Here is a 19,546-nt window from a genome sequence, read left to right as displayed (position 1 = left end):
GTGCACGTCGAACAGATACTATGCTACAAAAATTTTCATTTGAGAGCACAGTATTCTAAGCTTAGAGACTCTGTCACCACATTATAAGTGTCCTATCTTCTACATAATGGGATGGGCGCTATAATGTAGGTCACAGCAGTGCCTTTTATTTAGGAAAAAATCGATTTTTACCACGTTAGGAGCGATTTTAGCTTTATGCTAATTTGTTTCTTAATGCCCAACTGGGCGTGTTTTTACTTTAGACCAAGTGGGCGTTGTACAGGAGTGTACGACGCTGACCAATCCGTGACCAATCAGCGTCATACACTTCTCCCCATTCATTTAGTCAGCGCATAGTGACAACGCAGTGTCACTATGTGCTGTCTTATACAGACATATTAACGTTACTGAAGAGTTTAGACAGTGAATAGACATTCCTTCCAGCCAGGACGGGATGTCTATTCACAAGGTCACTTGTAACCTGTCATTTACAGCGTGATCTCGTGAGATCACGCCGTAAATGACAGGTTACAGGGAGATTACGCTTGCTCTGCTGTAAGTACCACAGAAACGTTAACGAAGTGTCGGGATTGTGAATAGACATCCAGTCCTGGCTGGAAGGAATGTCTATTCACTGTCTAAACACTTCAGTGAACGTTAATAGGTCAGTATAAGACCGCACATAGCGAACAACGCAGTGTCACTATGCGCTGACTAAATGAATGGGGAGAAGTGTATGACGCTGATTGGTCACTGATTGGTCAGCGTCACACACTTCTCTTTAGAACGCCCACTTGGTCATATAGTAAAAACACGCCCAGTTGGGCATTAAGAAACTAATTAGCATAAAGCTACAATCGCTCCTAACGTAGTAAAAATAGATAATTTTTCTAAATAAAAAGCACTGCTGTCACATACATTATAGTGCCGATCTCCTTATGTAGGAGATAGGACACTTATAATGTGGTGACAGAGCCTCTATAAGAATACATCATTTATACACACACGACCACCTTCACGCAACTTTGCATCAGTGATAAGCAAAAATTTAATGAAAACTCAACTTTGCAACTAAAATGTGTGTGTATAGAAGCAGACCCTTCAAGCAAAAAAAAACAAAAAAAAAAACCTCTGCAAAGAACTGTAAGATTTGGGGAGTTGATACATACCACACACGTCTATGTTCACAGCTGCGTGCTTTAAAGAAATGGCTAAAGAAAAAAAAAAAAGGGATGCACCAACTAAATTTATCACGATGAAACTCTGAGGCAACCGGCTGTTACTGCCAGGTGCAGCTCAGACTACCGCACACTTCTAATACATTAGCGACTGCAGAATAGTGTATTCATTTAAATGAGCACAATGAAATACCACAACTATGTAATACACTAGGGGACTACAGGTCAATGTAGGTGTAGCTCTTTGCATCCACTCTCCCCAATACTGTGGGGGGGGGGGGGGGGTCCCAAGCAGGCAATCCCCATCTATGTTGTCCATATAAACAATTTTATTTTATTTTTTTACAACTGCTATCATACCTGAGGTATTCCTCTTCTTTAAGTCTTTTGGCTGCTTGTGTAGATCTCTTTATCTGCAAGTCCAATCTATGAAGGAAGTCTTTGGCAGATAGCTCTTCATCTTGTGAAACTACTGGTTGGCCTGTTTCGGGAGAGCTGGGCGGAGATGTGTGGTTTGCTGGAGGGGACACCCCTTTTTCACCCAATGCATTACTATCCTCTTGACATTCGTTTTCTGGTGAGTCCAATAAGTTAAGTCCATTAAAAAGAAAGGGCTTCTCTATTCTAATCGGGATATTTAGTGACTTCCTCAAGAAGATACAATCAGTAGAAAAAAGTTTGTTGGCTCTTTTAATCTGCTCCATCTAGAAAATAATGGAGAAAACAAAATGCATTACAATTTAATATTCAATATTTATATATAATTATAACTAATCGATTTACTTCCCTTTCCAGCTCTGGCTATCCGTATGTAGACTTTGAGCCAAGGCCACTATTGCTTTAACTCATGTAGTACTTTCAACTGTGGCTATACACACATGGAGGGTGGGGGGCTTTGACTAAAGTGTATAAGCAAGTACTTCTAAAATTGTCAATTTGGAAGAAAGAAAGAATTTCCTTTAGACCTTTCTTGGTATCAGGAGTGGTTTATAATATATAAGGCCCTCAAAGCCACTTCAGAACTGAAGTGATCCACCAAAAAATAGGTTTTGGAAATTTTCTTGAAAACGTGAGAAATTGTTGCTCAAGTTCTAAGCCTTGTAACGTCCTAGAAAAATAAAAGGGATGTCCAAAAAATGATGCAAACATAAAAGTAGACATGTGGGAAATGTTAACTAGTAACGATAGTGTGTGGCATTACTATCCGTTTTACAAGCAGATACATTTAAAAATGTAGAAAAATGCTAATTTTTGCAAAATATTTCTCTAAATTTTGGTGGTTTTCACAAATAAATACTTAATTTATCGACCAAATTTTTCCACTAACAAAGTACAGTATGTCACGAGAAAATCTCAGAATCACTTGGATAGGTAAACGCATTCCCAAGTTACTACCACATAAAGTGACGTCAGATTTTAAAAAAAAAACAAAAACAAAAAATAAAATAAAAATCGGCTGCGTCCAAAAGGCCAAAACAGGCTGTGTCCTGAAGGGGTTAAGCAAACTAAGGTGGCAGGCGTTTATCGTTGTGCAATCATCATCAACAAGAACTGCTTTGTTTCATTGCTTTCAGCCTACAGACTGGTATATAAAAAGAACAAAAAGCAGGGCGAACACCCATTATTTTGACGTGATGGGCTCCCTCTATTTCATGATAAGCAGCTCTTGCCCGACTTGTGCTTTATTGCATAGTACTGTGCAGTGTGTTGGGGAGGAGGAGTAGTGAAAGAAAAATTTTTTAATACATTGTGCTAAATAAGAAATGTTATTTGTATACACTTTATCTCAGAATTACGTGTTTCTTTATGACTTATCGGATTTCTGTTCATGCCATAGCTTGTCTTAATAAAGTAATAGCATGATCAAAACATATTTTATTTTTGTATTTTTTCTCTCGTACAATAAATGCTTTCAGTAAAAAGCGGTCAGCAAAAACATGTCAGTCTCTTTACTAGACTAGGTCCAAGGAAAAGATACTCGACATAAGAACATATTTTTGTTTTTATGTTAACAATAAACCCTACAGAATTGTGGCCAGTTCACGTTTTATAACCAGACACTCCTTCTACAGGAAATATTGAAATACTTCTACCAGTGCCAAGTCTTTCAGCGGAAACATTGAGAGCAAAGCTGAAACTTCCTGACTGTAAATTCAATTACTGTACTGAAATGTACATGAGTTTTATGGTTATTTATTATTTTAATGAACACAAACTATTTGGTTGTTCCATACCAATGGCATATAGGAAGTGGACCCAGGACAGTAGTCACACCGTAAAACGGTCTTTATTAATGCAACAGAGACTGCAGGATCTTTGTGTCTCATGAACGAGGAAGAAAAAAGTGAAGATAACACATGAACATAAATATGGATTCAGCTGGCACAGTAACAATAAGGGTATGTTCCCACGGAGTGTTTTCGGCCATTCCCATGGGGCGTTTTTTCCGCGGGCGTTTTTCAAAACGGCCGCGAAGAAGTGCATGTCACTTCATCAACCGTTTCTTGGAGTGGTTTTTCATAGACTCTATAGAAAAACAGCTCCAAAAACAGCTCCAAAAACAGCCGTCAAAAACGCAGCGAAAAACGCGAATATGATTTAAAAAATGGCTGAAATTTAGGGGCTGTTTTCCTTTGAAAACAGCTGCGTATTTTCAGACGTTTTATATTTTGTGTGTGCACACATACCCTTACAGAACAGCAAAGGTCATGTCCGGTGGCCACTTATCCTGAAAATTAGCCAGGGTTTACTATTCATTTCACTGATGAGGAAAATCAGGAAATATCGCTCTGGTTGGGTCAATAGAGGAAGTGGCACTCTTTGTTAACTTCCCTCTTTAAAATGTATATGCGCTAACAGGGTATACGGAAAGGTGGTGTCCAAAGCAGGCAACCTTTTTATGGTTAGACAATCTATCATCTTCCATTTCTAATCAGAAGAGAACGTCCAACCTCGGATGTCCACTTTTAAAAGGGTTACCCATTGAGACAGGGATGACCCACACAAAACCGCTAGTCACCCCCCCCCCCCCCCCACTCTGTTCAACAGGACAGAGGCACCACAGGATAAATGTGGAAGCAAAGGCAAATTTCCCTTTAGAGAAAAAAAAAAACCAGCAGTTGCAACCAGCAACAAAAATGTATTTGAAGAAGTATTTTCGGTGTCTTTTTACACACAAGCAATGGGGGCTGTCATTCTGCATATAATAATGGTGGGCAGATTTTTCAGAAGAAACACTTGTATCACACTCAAAAGATGGCAATGTAGCTCCGTTTGGGAGCTGTATGGCGCCAGGGATGGCTCCAGTCAGGACAAAGTGCTTTCTGAACCACCTATCATTCACAAATGGTCTGTGAGGGTTGTCATTCTGTAAAATTGCCACAATTTGAAAAAAATAGAATACCGAGCTGTGCATTCCTTGATGAAGTCATGACACAATCAATCTGAGCCCCATGGTGCATATCTGTTTGTCACGAATGTCAAATACTGTACCCCAAAATTACAGAAGAAATCCAATACAGAAAGTTGACTTTTCTCCAGGTATTTAACCTTGGGTCTGCGTCTATCACACTTTTTTGAGTTACGAAAAGGGTTCCACAGTCAATAGAAAATGGAATCTCTGGTGTAAGGCTTTTAGACAACGCCTCATTTTACAGCCTCGTGCTACGGTTAAAGAAGGGTGGAGGGTCTTCTTGCCAGGTCTCGAGTATGAGTGTCACACTGCGAAATAAAAACTTTAGGGTTTATCCTTGGTATTTTTGAACAATCTAGACACATTACAAAGTTAATTTCAAATTCAGTGGCCATGTGCTGGTCATGGGTCTGCAGCTGTAAAAGGGAGAGTGTGTTTAAATACACACGTGGGTCTCTAACACAGTGCGGTGCATAAATGTTAAATCCAAGTCAAAGTCACATATGTTGGGAATTACTCCCAATGTATATCTCTGCAGCAAGCAACCGTATGCCATACAGTTGCATGTGTCTTACCCATAGACCACTACTGCATATAAAAAAATACAGACATATACCAGCCTAAAATATGCCAAAAAACATCAGTCGGGCCCATGGGGGTTGTATGCACCAGGAACATGTCCAGGATGATTGTACATGGAGTAGACCCTTAGTACTTCTTTTAGAGCAAGTGTTACATCTTATTTTCACTTTGAAATGTCTGTATGATGATACATAGGGTCATGTCGTTCTTTCTGCCTCACACCAGAGTTTAATTATTTACTGCAGTCAACTTGAGATGTGACAAATGCTCTGAAACTGCAAATTCTACACCTGGATGCACAGTGATAAGTACAGCCGAACTGACACAAAGGACAATGTTGTCACAGCACAAAATCAACTCCTTGCCGGACAAGTCAAGCTTGATCAAATGATAGTAACAAGACAATACAATCCTTAGCACTAACAAACCAAGAACGCACAAAATAATAAAACAAAATAAAAATAAAAAATCACCAGCAAAATGTTTTTAGGTGGTCAGTCATTCTAAGGACTCATTCAGATGAGCGTAATATTCTTCCACATGCTGTGCGTTTAAATCACAAAGCACACGGACCCATGCAATTCAATGGGGCCATTCACACATGCGTTGTTTTTCACCCAGCGTGTCCGTTGCGTGAAGCTCACTGCATGTCCTATATTGGTGCGTTTTCACACACCTATTCGCTCATTGAAGTCTATGGGTGCGTGAAAAACACAGACAACACACGGACGACATCCGTGCGCCGTCAGTGTTTCACGCATCAAATACATTGAAAAGCAGAGAGCTATACATTAAAAAAATAAAATAATGAAGTGCTTGCACGGATGTGAAAAACGCATTCCACACTGGTGCAAATATGCAACGCACAACAAACGTAGGAAAAACACTGCGTTTCGTACGCGCGCAAGTCGGACACGCTCGTCTGAATGTAGCCTAAGGGCTCATTCACACAAACGTGAATCTCTTCCGTGTGACGGATGTTAAACCTACGGACTTTAAAACGACTTTGTATTTCAATGGGGCCCTTCACACGACTGAGGAGAGTGTTAAAGGTCCGTGAAAAAAATAGGACATGTCCTATTTTACTGCGTGTCACGCATCTCTCCATAGACTCTAGTCTGTGGGCAATCCGTAACAACGCGTCCCGAATGGGTCCGCCTCGGACGTGGAAAACTGATGTTTTTCACGTCCGAGGTGGGCTACATTCGTCTGAATTCAGCCTAACAAAATCGAACTTCCCTGTGGAGATCATGGGGCTTCTCATCCTACCTTCATGATAGCCTTGGTGCCTGGAAGGAGTGGTATCATTATAGCCCATATTTTCTATATGAAGCAAAATTCCACCTGCTCCATGTTAAAGAGGCTCTGTCACCAGATTATCAAATCCCTATCTCCTATTGAATGTGATGGGCGCTGCAATGTAGAGAACAGCAAAGTTTTTTTTTTTTTTGAAAAACGATCATTTTTGCCCAAGTTATGAGCAATTTTATATTTATGCAAATTAGCTTTTCAATGGACAACTGGGCGTGTTTTCTCGTATTTCCAACTGGGCGTGTATTGTGTTTTTACCAACTGGGTGTGTATTGTGTTCTTACCAACTGGGCGTTGTGAATAGAAGTGTATGATACTGACGAATTAGCATCATACACGTCTCATCGTTCCCACCCAGCTTCTTTCACTGCAGACACAGCGTGACGTCAACCACAGGTCCTTCAACCTTGTCATCGGACAAAGAAGATACATCGGCTCCAGGCGTCCAAAAGGTTAATATGCTCGTCTCTAGGGAGTTTACTATGCTTACCTGCACATGGTAATGCTGATGCAAATTCAACTGTACGCCTGGAGCGGATGTGTCTTCTCTCTTCCGACGCCAAGGTTGAAGGACCTGTGGGTGACGTCATCATTCCCAGTGTTTGCAGTGAAAGAAGCTGGCTGGGAATGACGACGTCACCCACAGGTCCTTCAACCTTGGCGTCGGAAGAGAGAAGACACATCAGCTCCAGGCGTACAGTTGAATTTGCAGCAGCATTACCATGTGCAGGTAAGCATAGTAAACTCCCTAGAGACGAGCATATTAACCTTTTGGACAGGGAGCCGATGTATCTTCTTTGTCCGACGACAAGGTTGAAGGACCTGTGTGTGACGTCACGCTGCGTGTCTTTAGTGAAAGAAGCTGGGTGGAAACGATGAGACGTGTATGATGCTAATTCGTCAGTATCATACACTTCTATTCACAACGCCCAGTTGGTAAGAACAATACACGCCCAGTTGGTAAAAACACAATACACGCCCAGTTGGAAATACGAGAAAACACACCCAGTTGTCCATTGAAAAGCTCATTTGCATAAATATAAAATTGCTCATAACTTGGGCAAAAATGATCGTTTAAAAAAAAAAAAAAAAAAAAAAAAACTTTGCTGTTCTCTACATTGCAGCGCCGATCACATTCAATAGGAGATAGGGATTTGATAGTCTGGTGACAGAGCCTCTTTAAATAATTCAGCAGGAGAGCATGACCAGGCCTTTCTTTCAGATGGATGTAGCACGACTTAGGTGTGCTAGGAGGCAAAAACCGGGATCATGTCTCATTACGTTTAATCCAGAAAGCCTTGCCGAATGCCTTAGTTGGAGGAAAATCTTTCCTGGGCTTTCCCCTAACACATGCCAGCCAGACATATGAAAAAAAGGCAATTCTAGTGGCATACAGCCTCCCTTTATACCTTATGGATACACTCCGCGTATACACGGGACATACAATGCTGTGAAAAAACATTCACAATTTCTTCTATTTTTATATATGTCACACTTAGCGCTCATCCACACGAGCGGGACTCTTGAAACAACGCACAGCACACGACCCCATTGATTTCAATGGGGCCATTTACACATGCAAGTGTTTTCATGCAGCGAGTGTCAGTTGCGTCAAACTCACTGCATGTCCTATATTGATGCGTTTTCACGCACCTAGCCTCCCATTGAAGTCAATGGGTGCGTGAAAACCATGGACAGTACACGGATGCACATCCGTGTGCTGTCCGTGTTTTACGCATCAATGAAATTGAAAAAAAAAAAAAAAAGAGCCACATGCCCCAGCACACTGATGCATAACGCAATGCACACGGACAGATTTACACGCGTTTTTTTTACGCGCGTTAAATCTGTTACGCTCGTGTGAATGTATCCTTAAACGTTTCAGATTGTCAAACTACTTTTAATATTAGACAAAGAAAACACAAGTAAATACAAAATGTGGTTTTTAGATGAGGATTTAAATTTATTAAAGAAAAAAAAAATGCTGTTCCTACCTGGCCATATGTGAAGTAGTAATTCCCCCTTGGCTACTAAATCAACCAGTTAACAAAATTAAATTGACAATTAGGTTTAATTTCACTAGCCACAGCCAGGCATGATTACTGCCAGACCTGTTGAATCAAAATATTAAAAGGGACAGGGTCATGATTATTTTTTTTAATGTGTTTTTATTTAATAAAATATTATATTGACTTTATTTAATTTTTCAGTTTTTTTTATTAAAGAGACTCTGTCACCAGATTTTGCAGCCCCTATCTGCTAATGCAGCAGATAGGCGCTGCAATGTAGATTACAGTAACGTTTTTATTTTTAAAAAACGAGCATTTTTGGCCAAGTTATGACCATTTTCGTATTTATGCAAATGAGGCTTGCAAAAGTACAACTGGGCGTGTTGAAAAGTAAAAGTACAACTGGGCGTGTATTATGTGCGTACATCGGGGTGTGTTTACTACTTTTACTAGCTGGGCGTTGTGTATAGAAGTGTCATCCACTTCTCTTCACAACGCCCAGCTTCTGGCAGTGCAGATCTGACGTCACTCACAGGTCCTGCATCGTGTCGGCACCAGAGGCTACAGATGATTCTGCAGCAGCATCAGCATTTGCAGGTAAGTAGCTACATCGACTTACCTGCAAACGCCGATGCTGCTGCAGAATCATCTGTAGCCTCTGGTGCCGACACGATGCAGGACCTGTGAGTGACGTCACAGTGCTGCACTGCCAGAAGCTGGGCGTTGTGAAGAGAAGTGGATGACACTTCTATACACAACGCCCAGCTAGTAAAAGTAGTAAACACACCCCGATGTACGCACATAATACACGCCCAGTTGTACTTTTACTTTTCAACACGCCCAGTTGTACTTTTGCAAGCCTCATTTGCATAAATACGAAAATGGTCATAACTTGGCCAAAAATGCTCGTTTTTTTAAAATAAAAACGTTACTGTAATCTACATTGCAGCGCCTATCTGCTGCATTAGCAGATAGGGGCTGCAAAATCTGGTGACAGAGCCTCTTTAACACTTTCTTACTGTACTGGGGGCTGCCATGTTTTATTTCATCTTTGTATGTGTCTCTTGACGACATATACAGAGATGGAATACGGCAGCACAATGCATAGGACATAATGAATGTGAGCCATTCATTGCCTCTGCTATCTGGCTCTGTACTGCGCAGCCGCAGTTCAGAGCCACACAGCAGAGAAGATGGTTTGTAGGGAGATAGCAGGCGCCATTATGAAGACCGGCTGCACTGCAGGTAAGGTGTGCGTGTCCGTCCCTCTCACAGACCCCCGCTCTCATGACCCCAACCCCATGCTCCCCCCACACCTGCTGTAACGGTGTGTGTGTCTGTATGTAGCAGAGCTGTGTGTGTGTGTGTGAGTGTGAGAGAGTGCGCAGCAAAGCTGAGTGAGTGTGTGTGTGTGCGCGCAGCAGAGCTGAGTGTGTGTGCAGTAGTGCCGAGTGTATCTATGTAGCAGTGCTGTGTGTGTGTGTGTGTGTGTGTGTGTGTGTGTGTGTGTGTGTGTGTGTGTGTGTAGCAGAGCTGTGCGTGTAGTGTGCACAGTAGAGCGGTGTCCTATTTGTGTGCAGCGGAGTATGCCCGGGCGCCGCTGATCCTTCATAGCCGCTTATCAGCTGTTTTGAAGAATCAGCGACGAGCGCACCTCCCCCCCCCCCCCCCCCGACACACACATCCCCCCAAACATGCAAAATCAAGCGTTTTTTTAATGCGGTTTTTGACACGTAAAATGCGTACAAAAAACAGGTCAAATACCGTGTGAATCGGTCAACTGAAAAGTCATTCACATCACCATAAACGTCCCAAAAAACGGTTGAAAAATTGGAAGCAGGGCGCCTACAAACATCTGCCCATTGGTTTCAAATGGGAAATACGGCGTGCTGTTCAGACGAGGCGTTTTTTTACGCGGCCGTTTTCCAAAAATGGCACGTAAAAAGACGCCCGCCAAAAAGAAGTGCCTATCACTTCTTGGGAGTTTTTGGAGCAGTTTTTCATGGACTCTATAGAAATACAGCTCCAAAAATGGCCATAAAAAATGAGTTTGATAAAAAAAAAATGGCTGAAAAATCAGGAGCCGTTTTCCCTTTTGTTTAGTAAGCGTGTGAACATACCCTTAGCCTTTTGGTGTGTCAGGCAAAACTAGAAAGTCTCAGAAAGCAGCACATGATGCCACGTTCTAAAGAGATTCAAATACAGACGCCAAACAAAGACATTGAATCTACCAGTCTGGAAAGATTTACAAAGTCACTGTTAAGGCTCTGGGTATCCAGTGAACCAAAGCAGGAGCCATTATCCACAAATAGAGAAAATTCTCCGTCCTATCAAAATTTCAGCAAGAGCGCATCTACGACTCATCCAGGAAGTCACAAAAACACCCAGAAGAACATCTAAAGAACAGCAGACCTCACTTGCCTCCTTTAAGGTCAATGTACACGATTCCACAATAAAAAATAAAATTTTTAAAAAAAAGACTCGCCAAAAATGCCATCCATGGGAGAGTTGCAAAGCGAAAATCTCTGCTGACCAAAAAGAACATAGAGGCTTGTCTCGCATTTTCCAAAACACATCTAGATGACCCCCGAGACTTTTAGGATAATAGTCTGTGGACCGATGAGTCAAAGGTGGATTTTTATGGAAGACGTGGGTCTCATTACATTTGAAGTAAAGTTAAGACCGCATTCTACCATAAGAACATCATACCAACAGTCAAACATGGTGGTGGTAGTGTGATGTTTTAGGGCTACTTTGATTTTTGCAGGACCTGGATGACTTGTCATAATTGATGGAACCATAAATTCCGCTCTCTAGACGTCAACAATCAAGTTCCCGACGGCAGGATCTGGAAACGGGGCCACTTTGGAAAACTTAAGTATATTACAAATGTATTTATTTTTATAACTTAAATTATTTAATGGTGTTATTTAAAATATTATGTTCTCGGACAACCCCTTTAATTTTACGTGTCGCTGTCAAATTACAACACGTAAAAAGACGCCCGCGAAAAAAAGAAGTTCATGTCACTTCTTGGGACGTTTTTGGAGGCGTTTTTCATTGACCATTGAAAAACCGCTCCAATAACGGCCGTGAAAAACGCGAGTTGTTACAAAAACCATCTTAAAATCAGGAGTTGTTTTCGCTTTGAAAATCCGGGCGGTTTTCGCTTGAAAAGAGCTCAGACGTATTTTGCTAAGCGTGTAAACATACCCTAAAAGCTCAAGAGCAGTTGGGTTATGTAGCTGGACAATGAACCGAAGCACACAAGAAAGTCCACTGCTGAACGGCTCAAAAATAAAACAAAATAAAAACGTTTTTGGGAGTGGCTGAGTCAAAGTCCTTAATTAAATCCCATCGGGATGCTGTGGCAAGACTTTACGGGCAGTTCATGCTCGAAAACCATCCAATGTTGCCAAATTAAAACAATTCTGCAAAGAATAGTGGGCCAAAATGCCTCGACAGCGATGTAAAAGACTCATGGCAAGTTATCGCAAGCTAAATACAGCTGGTACTGCCAAGGGTGGAACAACCAGTTATTAGATGTAGGATGGCAATTACCGTACTTTTTTACATGTGTTATAAAAGGTTTTTAATAAATCTTTATTCTCAATAAATGGAATGATCATCTAACCCCTTCGCGCTCAGCGACGCACTATTCTGTCGCGCTAAGTGAATTGTTCGCGCTCAGCGCCAGAATAATACGTCCAGGGGAAAACGCATCGCCATTTTCCCCCGGCGTTTCATCGAGCAGTGATGCCTGCTGCTTCCGACAGCAGAGTATCACAGCTCAGTGTGCAGGGACCAATCGTAGTGGTCCCGCCTCCACGATAGCTGCTATTGGTTGGTTATTGACGACAGACCAATAGCAGCGATCGTATACGTAATTTCCTGCTCTGACCTCAGATCCTGCCGCTCTCCGTTGGGAGTTTGAGAGTCGTTGAGAGCGGTTGTGGTGTGAGGCAGTGCTAAAAACAGTAACAGTAGTTTCAAAACTTTTACGAACTTCTATCCACTTCAACTTCCCACTCCTGTCCTTGTGTTCCCCTTGTCACCCACGTTTTTGGTCAGTGATCTCGATCACTGACCACTTTTGAGTCTTCAGGGCCACATTTTGGTCCCTGGGGATTATTATTTGTTCTTTTATTTTCTTTATAAAATATAATAAAAAACCAAAAAAAAGTCAGTTTAGAAAGTCAGCAGATAGTTTAGTATTAGGGTTAGTTAGTGTCAGGGAACCGTCAAAAAGCGTAGTTCGGTATAGCGTCAGGCAATTTAGTGTCCAGAATCAGTCAGTTAGGTTTAGCGCCAGGAATCAGTCACCGTAGTTAGGTTTAGCGTCAGTCAAGTTCACATAAAATCTAGTTAGGTTTAGTGTTAGGAACCCTTGCCCTAGTTAGGGTTTAGTGTCAGGGAAGTCCACTCGTTCTATATAAAAAAATAAAATAATTAATATATATATATATATCCATATATGTGGGGTTAGTGACTGCCTCCACTTGTTGTTCTTGCACTCCTCCCATTCTGCCCTGGGTGATTTTAATCAGTTCAATGCTGGATCCTACCATCCCCAGGTATATATGTAGGCTTAGTCCCAGTTCTGGGTGTATGTGCAGCGTAGGTTCCCACCTTATAGAGGTCGCCTTGTCGTGGCAGGTGGGCTAACACTTTTTGATCAAAATGTGCACTAAGAACCTCCCTATTTGTAGGTAGATTTAGCTTTAGTGCATATCTATTTATATTTAGTGGTTTAGGTGGCATTAGTGTTGCAGGGTGCTGTCGCCATTTTTTTATATCTGCTATATATATATATATATATATAGAAAAAAAAAAGTTTAGATACTTGGTAGTCTGCAGCATCTCAGCTAGTATTAGGGTTTGTTAGTGTCAGGGAATCGTTCTATAAAAACAAAATAAAAAAGATTTAGGTAGCAGTCTATTGCTTCTACTAGTACTAATGAAAGTACTTAAAAAAAAAAAAAAAAAAAAAAAAAAAGAATACTTTTATTTTGTTCTGGTCAAGCACACACGCTCTGCCTGTGCAAGAGAACACAATTTACACGTGTGACACAAATAATAAAATATGTCCCAAAGGTCATTTTCTGTTGAAGAGGCCTATGCGTTTCTTGCCTCTGACACAGACTTGTCAGATTGCGGGACTCTCTCATTTATCAACCTCCTCATCCAGTAATGGAGGAGAGACCCCCTAGGAGACGCCCCAGGGCCTCCACCACAGTTGAAACCCCTGAGAGAAGTGACCCCCCGCAACAGCTGAAACCTCAGAGCGAAGTGACCCCATTTGGAACACCACACCAGAAAATTACAAGCCCCAAATCCCTGAGTACACGGGCAGCCCAGGGATAAAATTTAATACAGGAGGGCTCAGCGAGTTGGACTTTTTCAATTTCTTTTTCACGGATGAATTTATAGAGCTTATGGTGTCCCAGACAAGTTCATATGCCCAACAGTATACAACAAAGAACCGCACATCATTTTATGCCCAATCCCACAGGTGGACTCCTGTAGACGCAGCAGAGTTGAGCAAATTCTGGGGACTGCTCTTGAACATGGGGCTTCTGAAAAAGCCATCCATTAGGACCTACTGGAGTACAGACCTGTTATACCACACCCCGATGTACCGCATGGCCATGTCCAGGATGCGTTATGAGGCAATACTTCGCTTCTTACATTATGCTGATAATTAGCAGTGCCCACCCAGAGATGACCCAAGTTTTGACCGTTTGTATAAACGGAGACCCCTATTTGACCATTTCAGTGCCCGGTTTGCCCAAGCATATACCCCCGAGAAGTGTATTTCTGTTGATTAGTCCCAGGTACATTTTAAAGGGAGGCTTCAATTCCACCAGTACCTGCCGGGTAAGAGGGCAAAGTATGGCGTGAAAATGTATAAGCTGTGCGAGAGTGCATCAGGGTATACGTACAAATTTAGAACATATGAAGGGAAGGACACCAGTATTCAGCCCCCAGAATGCCCCCCCCCCCCTTACTGGGAATTGTGTGGGATTTGGTGCAACCACTGCTGGACCAGGGTTACCACCTCTGCCTGGATAATTTTTATACCAGTGTCCCACTCTTCAACTGCCTCACTTCCAGAAATACTGTGGCATGCGGCACTGCTAGAAAAAATATGAGAGGCCTCCCTAAGAGACTGCTTGGGCAAACACACAGAAGGGGTGAGAGAAGGGCACAATCTAGCAGCAATATATTGTGTGTCAAGTACAAGAGAGATGTCACATCAGTACCCATGTACCAGTACAGAGACCCCAAACCAGACTGTATCCTGGACTACAATAGGTACATGGGAGGGGTGGACTTGTCAGATCAAGTCCTGAAGCCCTACAGCGCCATGCGGAAATAGAGGGTGTGGTATAAGAAGGTGACTGTGCACATCATACAGATGGCATTGTACAATGCATATGTGCTACATCGATGTGCAGGCCAGAGGGGAACTTTCCTGGAATTTCAAAAAGTGGTTATCAAGAACCTAGTCCTTAGGGACCAAGAAGGGGGGGGGGCACCCAGTACTTCTGGAAGCGGGGCCACACGCATAGTACCAGGCACTGTATGAAAGATTGTTTTAGAATTTATCATACATCCCTTGATTTTTAATTTACCCTGATGCACTCTGCACAGCTTATCCCCCTCATCTTTCCCTCCCCTGCCGTGTGCCCAGGCAGCAGATAACAGCCACATGTAGGGTATTGCGGTACCCTGGAGAACTCACATTACAGTTTATGGGGTGTATATCTCCGCTGGCACATGCTGGGCACAATATATCAGACACTGAAATGGCATATTATATATATATATATATATATATAAAAAAAATTGCAAATCTCACTCTGCACCATCTGCTGCGCATTGTATTTTACACAGTACCCGTGGGGTGAAAATGCTGACTATACCTCTAGATGAATGTCTTAAGGGATGTAGTTTTTAAAATGGGGTCACTTCTCGGGGGTTTCAACTGTACTGGTACTACTGGGGCTCTGCAAATGCGACATGGCACCCGAAAACCAAACCCAAACGGCAGTTTATCACCACAAACTGGGTATTGCCGCATTCAAGAGAAATTGGGCAACAAAATGTGCTATTTTATTCCTTGTAAAAATAAGAAATTTTGAGCACAAAACTACATATTATTGGAAAATATTTCATTTTTTTTTTAATTCACAGCCCAATTCAAATAAGTTCTGTGGAACAACTGTGGGGTAGAAGTGGTCACAACACCCATAAATGAATTCCTTGAGGGGTATAGTTTCCAAAATGGGGTCACATTTTGGGGATTTCTACTGTTTTGGAACCACAAGACCTCTTGAAGCCCAGCATGGTGCCTAAAATATATTCGAATAAAAAAAAAGGAGGCGCCAAAATGCACTAGGTGCTTCTTTGCTTCTGAGGCCTGTTTTAGTCCACGAGCACACTAGGGCCACATGTGTGGAAATTTAAAAACTGCAGATTCTGGGCAATACATATTTAGTAGTGTTTCTCTGGTAAAACCTTCTGTGTTACAGAAAAAAAAAATGAAATTAAAATTTTTCTGCAAGAAAAATTAAATTAGCAAATTTCACCTCTACTTTGCTAGAATTCCTGTGAAATGCCTAAAGGGTTAAAAAAAACTTTAATACTTTGAGGGGTCTAGTTTTTAAATTGGGGTGTTTTATGGGGTTATTTTCTGGAAAATATGAGAAATTGCTGGTTATGTTCTAAGCCTTGTAACATCCTAGAAAAATAAAAGAATGTTCAAGAAATGATGCCAATCGCCTCGATTGTACGTTCTGGTCATGGAACACCTGGCCGTGGCACTGCGGAGCAACCCTAATATTAATGGTGTACGTGTTGGCTCACAGCATCATAAATTGGCGCTATATGCAGATGATCTCCTTGTGTACATTACAACTCCCATGTTTTCTTTGCCATCTTTGACGGAGGAGTTTGAGTGCTTTGGTCATTTAAGTAATTTTAAAGTCAATTACTCTAAATCAGAGGCCTTGAATATATCTCTGGATGCTCCTCTGGCTGCCCATCTCGCTTGGGTTTTCCCGTTCAAGTGGCAATCTACGTCCTTAAAATACTTAGGGGTGCATGTCCCCACGCAACAGTCAGACCGGTTTGCTTTGAATTACACGCCCATTCTGCAGCACACTCTGAAGGAATTGGCGGAGTACGGTGGGAACCGTATGTCATGGTTTGGGCGTATCAACACGGTCAAAATGGATATCTTGCCCAAATTTCTATACATCTTCCAGACCGTGCCAATTGTCATACCGTCCGGTTTTTTCCAGATTTTACACAGGGCCATAACTAAATTTGTATGGGGCTCCTCTAAGCCTCGCATCCGTTTTGCTGTCCTTAGTCGGCCAAACGTAGACGGGGCGCGGGTCTTCCAGACTTTAAACGATACCATCAAGCTGCGATGCTTATGAGGGTAGTGGATTGGTTCCGTTCTGAAACGGGTAAGCAATGGGTGCGCATTGAAAGAGCTATGTTTCCTCTTGCATTGTCCTCTCTGCCGTGGTTGTCAGTCCTTCAGCGACAAACTATTTCTTTGCCTTTCCTCACAAGTCAGTTTCTTGTAGTGTGGGAGCGGATCCTTGGTACTGCGGGCCTTGTTCATCGCCCGGGTCTTTTGACTCCTCTCTTTGACAGCCCTTCCTTCCCTCTGGCGGTGGGTGTTGATACATTCCTCTGCTGGGATAGAGGGGAGGGTGGATATTTGGCAGAGACTCTTACTCCTGACGGTGCCATCTGATCAATGAACACAGTCTGAGGCCTACCCGGGGAGACGATCAATCTGGTGGTCCTATTTGCAGTTGCGCTCATATCTTTCTTCCATGGGTGACTGTCTTGTGTTGCTACAGGATAAGACTCCTCTGGAACATTACTTGTCCTTGACTACTGCCCCTTCTCATGTGTTGTCCTATCTACATGGGATCCTTCTGCCTAAGTTTTCTCTCTCAATTGTCCTTCACTGCTGCATGGGACGAGGAAATGCGGGTTCGACATTCTGAAGAGGAATGGGGTACTTTCTTTTTAGCTCACAAGTTACCAATGTCTTGTTTTGCTCAGGAGAAGAACTATAAGATACTTACCAGGTGGTACCGTTGTCCGGCCTTGTTGCATAGGATATTTCCTGTTGTGTCTGCTGACTGTTGGAGGCGTGGGGAGGCTCCTGGAACTATGTTACACATTTGGTGGGACAGTCCCATGTTACGTCCCTTTTGGGGGAACATTTTTGATCTGGGTAACAAGCTTTTCCATACTGAGGTTCCGACCTCGGCTTCCATTGGATTACTTTCCATGGTTCCTGGATCACTCCCACACCTCAAAAAGGGGGTCTTTAGGCATTTTCTGACCGCGGCAAGAACGGTGATACCTCGTCACTGGAAGTCTCATACCGTACCTTCTCCGAAGGAATGGGTAACGGAGGTGAACGGGATTATGAGGATGGAGCAGTTGCTGTCCGTTGATAGGGGCAAATCAGTGCTCTTTGTCCAAACTTGGGCAGTATGGTCTGGATTCCGGGGAGGTGCTGATCTACCTCTTTGGTTGGATGGAATGTTCTGAACGGCTTACATCGCCTAACTGAGTGCGCTTTGTCTGTATGTGTTTCCCTTTGTCGACTGGTGTCTTGTGTTGTGTGTCTCTACATTTAAATGTGCACTTATACGTGCCAACTCTAATTTCACTGGGGGACTGGTCCCCTGACTATTGCACTGTTTTGATGTGAACATGGTACAGTTATTACCACTACATTTCTATTACTACTCAATCTTGATGGTTGGGAGGCTACCTCCTAATGATATTCATATATTTATATATTGTTATTATGATATGAAAGTTAATATATTGCACTGGGTGCAAATTTTTTTTTGCAAATATTTGAAATGTTTTTTTACACAGTTATATTTTCAAAATAAAAATCTTTGATAAAGAAAAAAAAAAAAAAAAAAAAAAGAAATGATGCCAACATAAAAATAGACATATGGGAAATGTTAATTAGTAACTATTTTGTGTGGTATAACCATTTGCCTTACAAGCAGATACATTTAAAATTAAAAAAATATGCTAATTTTTCAAAATTTTCTCTAATGTTCACACGGCCAAATTACGGACGTAATTTGGGCGTTTACGCCTGGAATTACATCCGAAATTACGGCTTGAAAGCGTTGACAAACATCTGCCCATTGAAAGCAATGGGCTGACGTTTGTCTGTTCACACGAGGCGTATATTTACGCGTCGCTGTCAAAAGACGGCGCGTAAATAGGCGCCCGCGCCAAAGAAGTGTCCTGTCACTTCTTGGGACGTAATTGGAGCCGTTATTCATTGACTCCAATGAAAAGCAGCGCCAATTACATCCGTAATGGACGCGGCGTTCAAGCGCCTGCACATGCCGTTACGGCTGAAATGACAGGGCTGTTTTCTCCTGAAAACTGCCCCGTAATTTCGGCCGTTACGGACGCTGCCGTGTGAACATACCCTAAATGTTGCTATTTTTCACAAATAAACACTCACTGTATCGACCAAATTTTACTAGTAACATAAATCCCAATGTGTCACAAGAAAACAAACTCAGAATCGCTTGGATAGGTAAAAGCATTCCGAAGTTATTACCACATAAAGTGAAATATGTCAGATTTGAAAAAAAAAATGGCTCTGAGTAGGCTGCGTCCTTAAGGGGTTAAAAGGCACATTCTGTGTTCATTCGTATATTTATCATAGGCTGGGTTCACACGACCTATTTTCAGATGTAAACGAGGCGTATTATGCCTCGTTTTACGTCTGAAAATAGGGCTACAATACGTCGGCAAACATCTGCCCATTGAATGGGTTTGCCGACGTACTGTGCAGACAACCTGTCATTTACGCGTCGTCGTTTGACAGCTGTCAAACGACGACGCGTAAAAATACAGCCTCGGCAAAAGAAGTGCAGGACTCTTCTTTCAGACGTAATTTGAGCCGTTCTTCATTGAACTCAATGAAGCACAGCTCAAAATTTACGGCTGTCAGAGAAGCCTCGCAAAATGCGAGGAGGAGCATTTACTTCTGAAAC

General features: G+C 42.2%; 1 protein-coding gene across 1 annotated transcript in view; it reads right to left on the bottom strand.

The window, feature by feature from the left end:
* The window catches only part of LYSMD2 (LysM domain containing 2), a 51,759-nt gene that overhangs the window by 15,747 nt on the left and 16,466 nt on the right, over positions 1–19,546 (bottom strand). The window contains exon 2 of the mRNA XM_075855217.1: positions 1,518–1,861. Within this exon, the coding sequence (XP_075711332.1) occupies positions 1,518–1,861 (344 nt within the window). The remainder of the gene's footprint in view (positions 1–1,517; positions 1,862–19,546) is intronic.

The sequence above is a fragment of the Rhinoderma darwinii genome, chromosome 3 (assembly GCF_050947455.1).
Source record: "Rhinoderma darwinii isolate aRhiDar2 chromosome 3, aRhiDar2.hap1, whole genome shotgun sequence".
NCBI lineage: Eukaryota > Metazoa > Chordata > Amphibia > Anura > Rhinodermatidae > Rhinoderma > Rhinoderma darwinii.
This window is presented reverse-complemented; position numbering and strand designations above follow the sequence as displayed.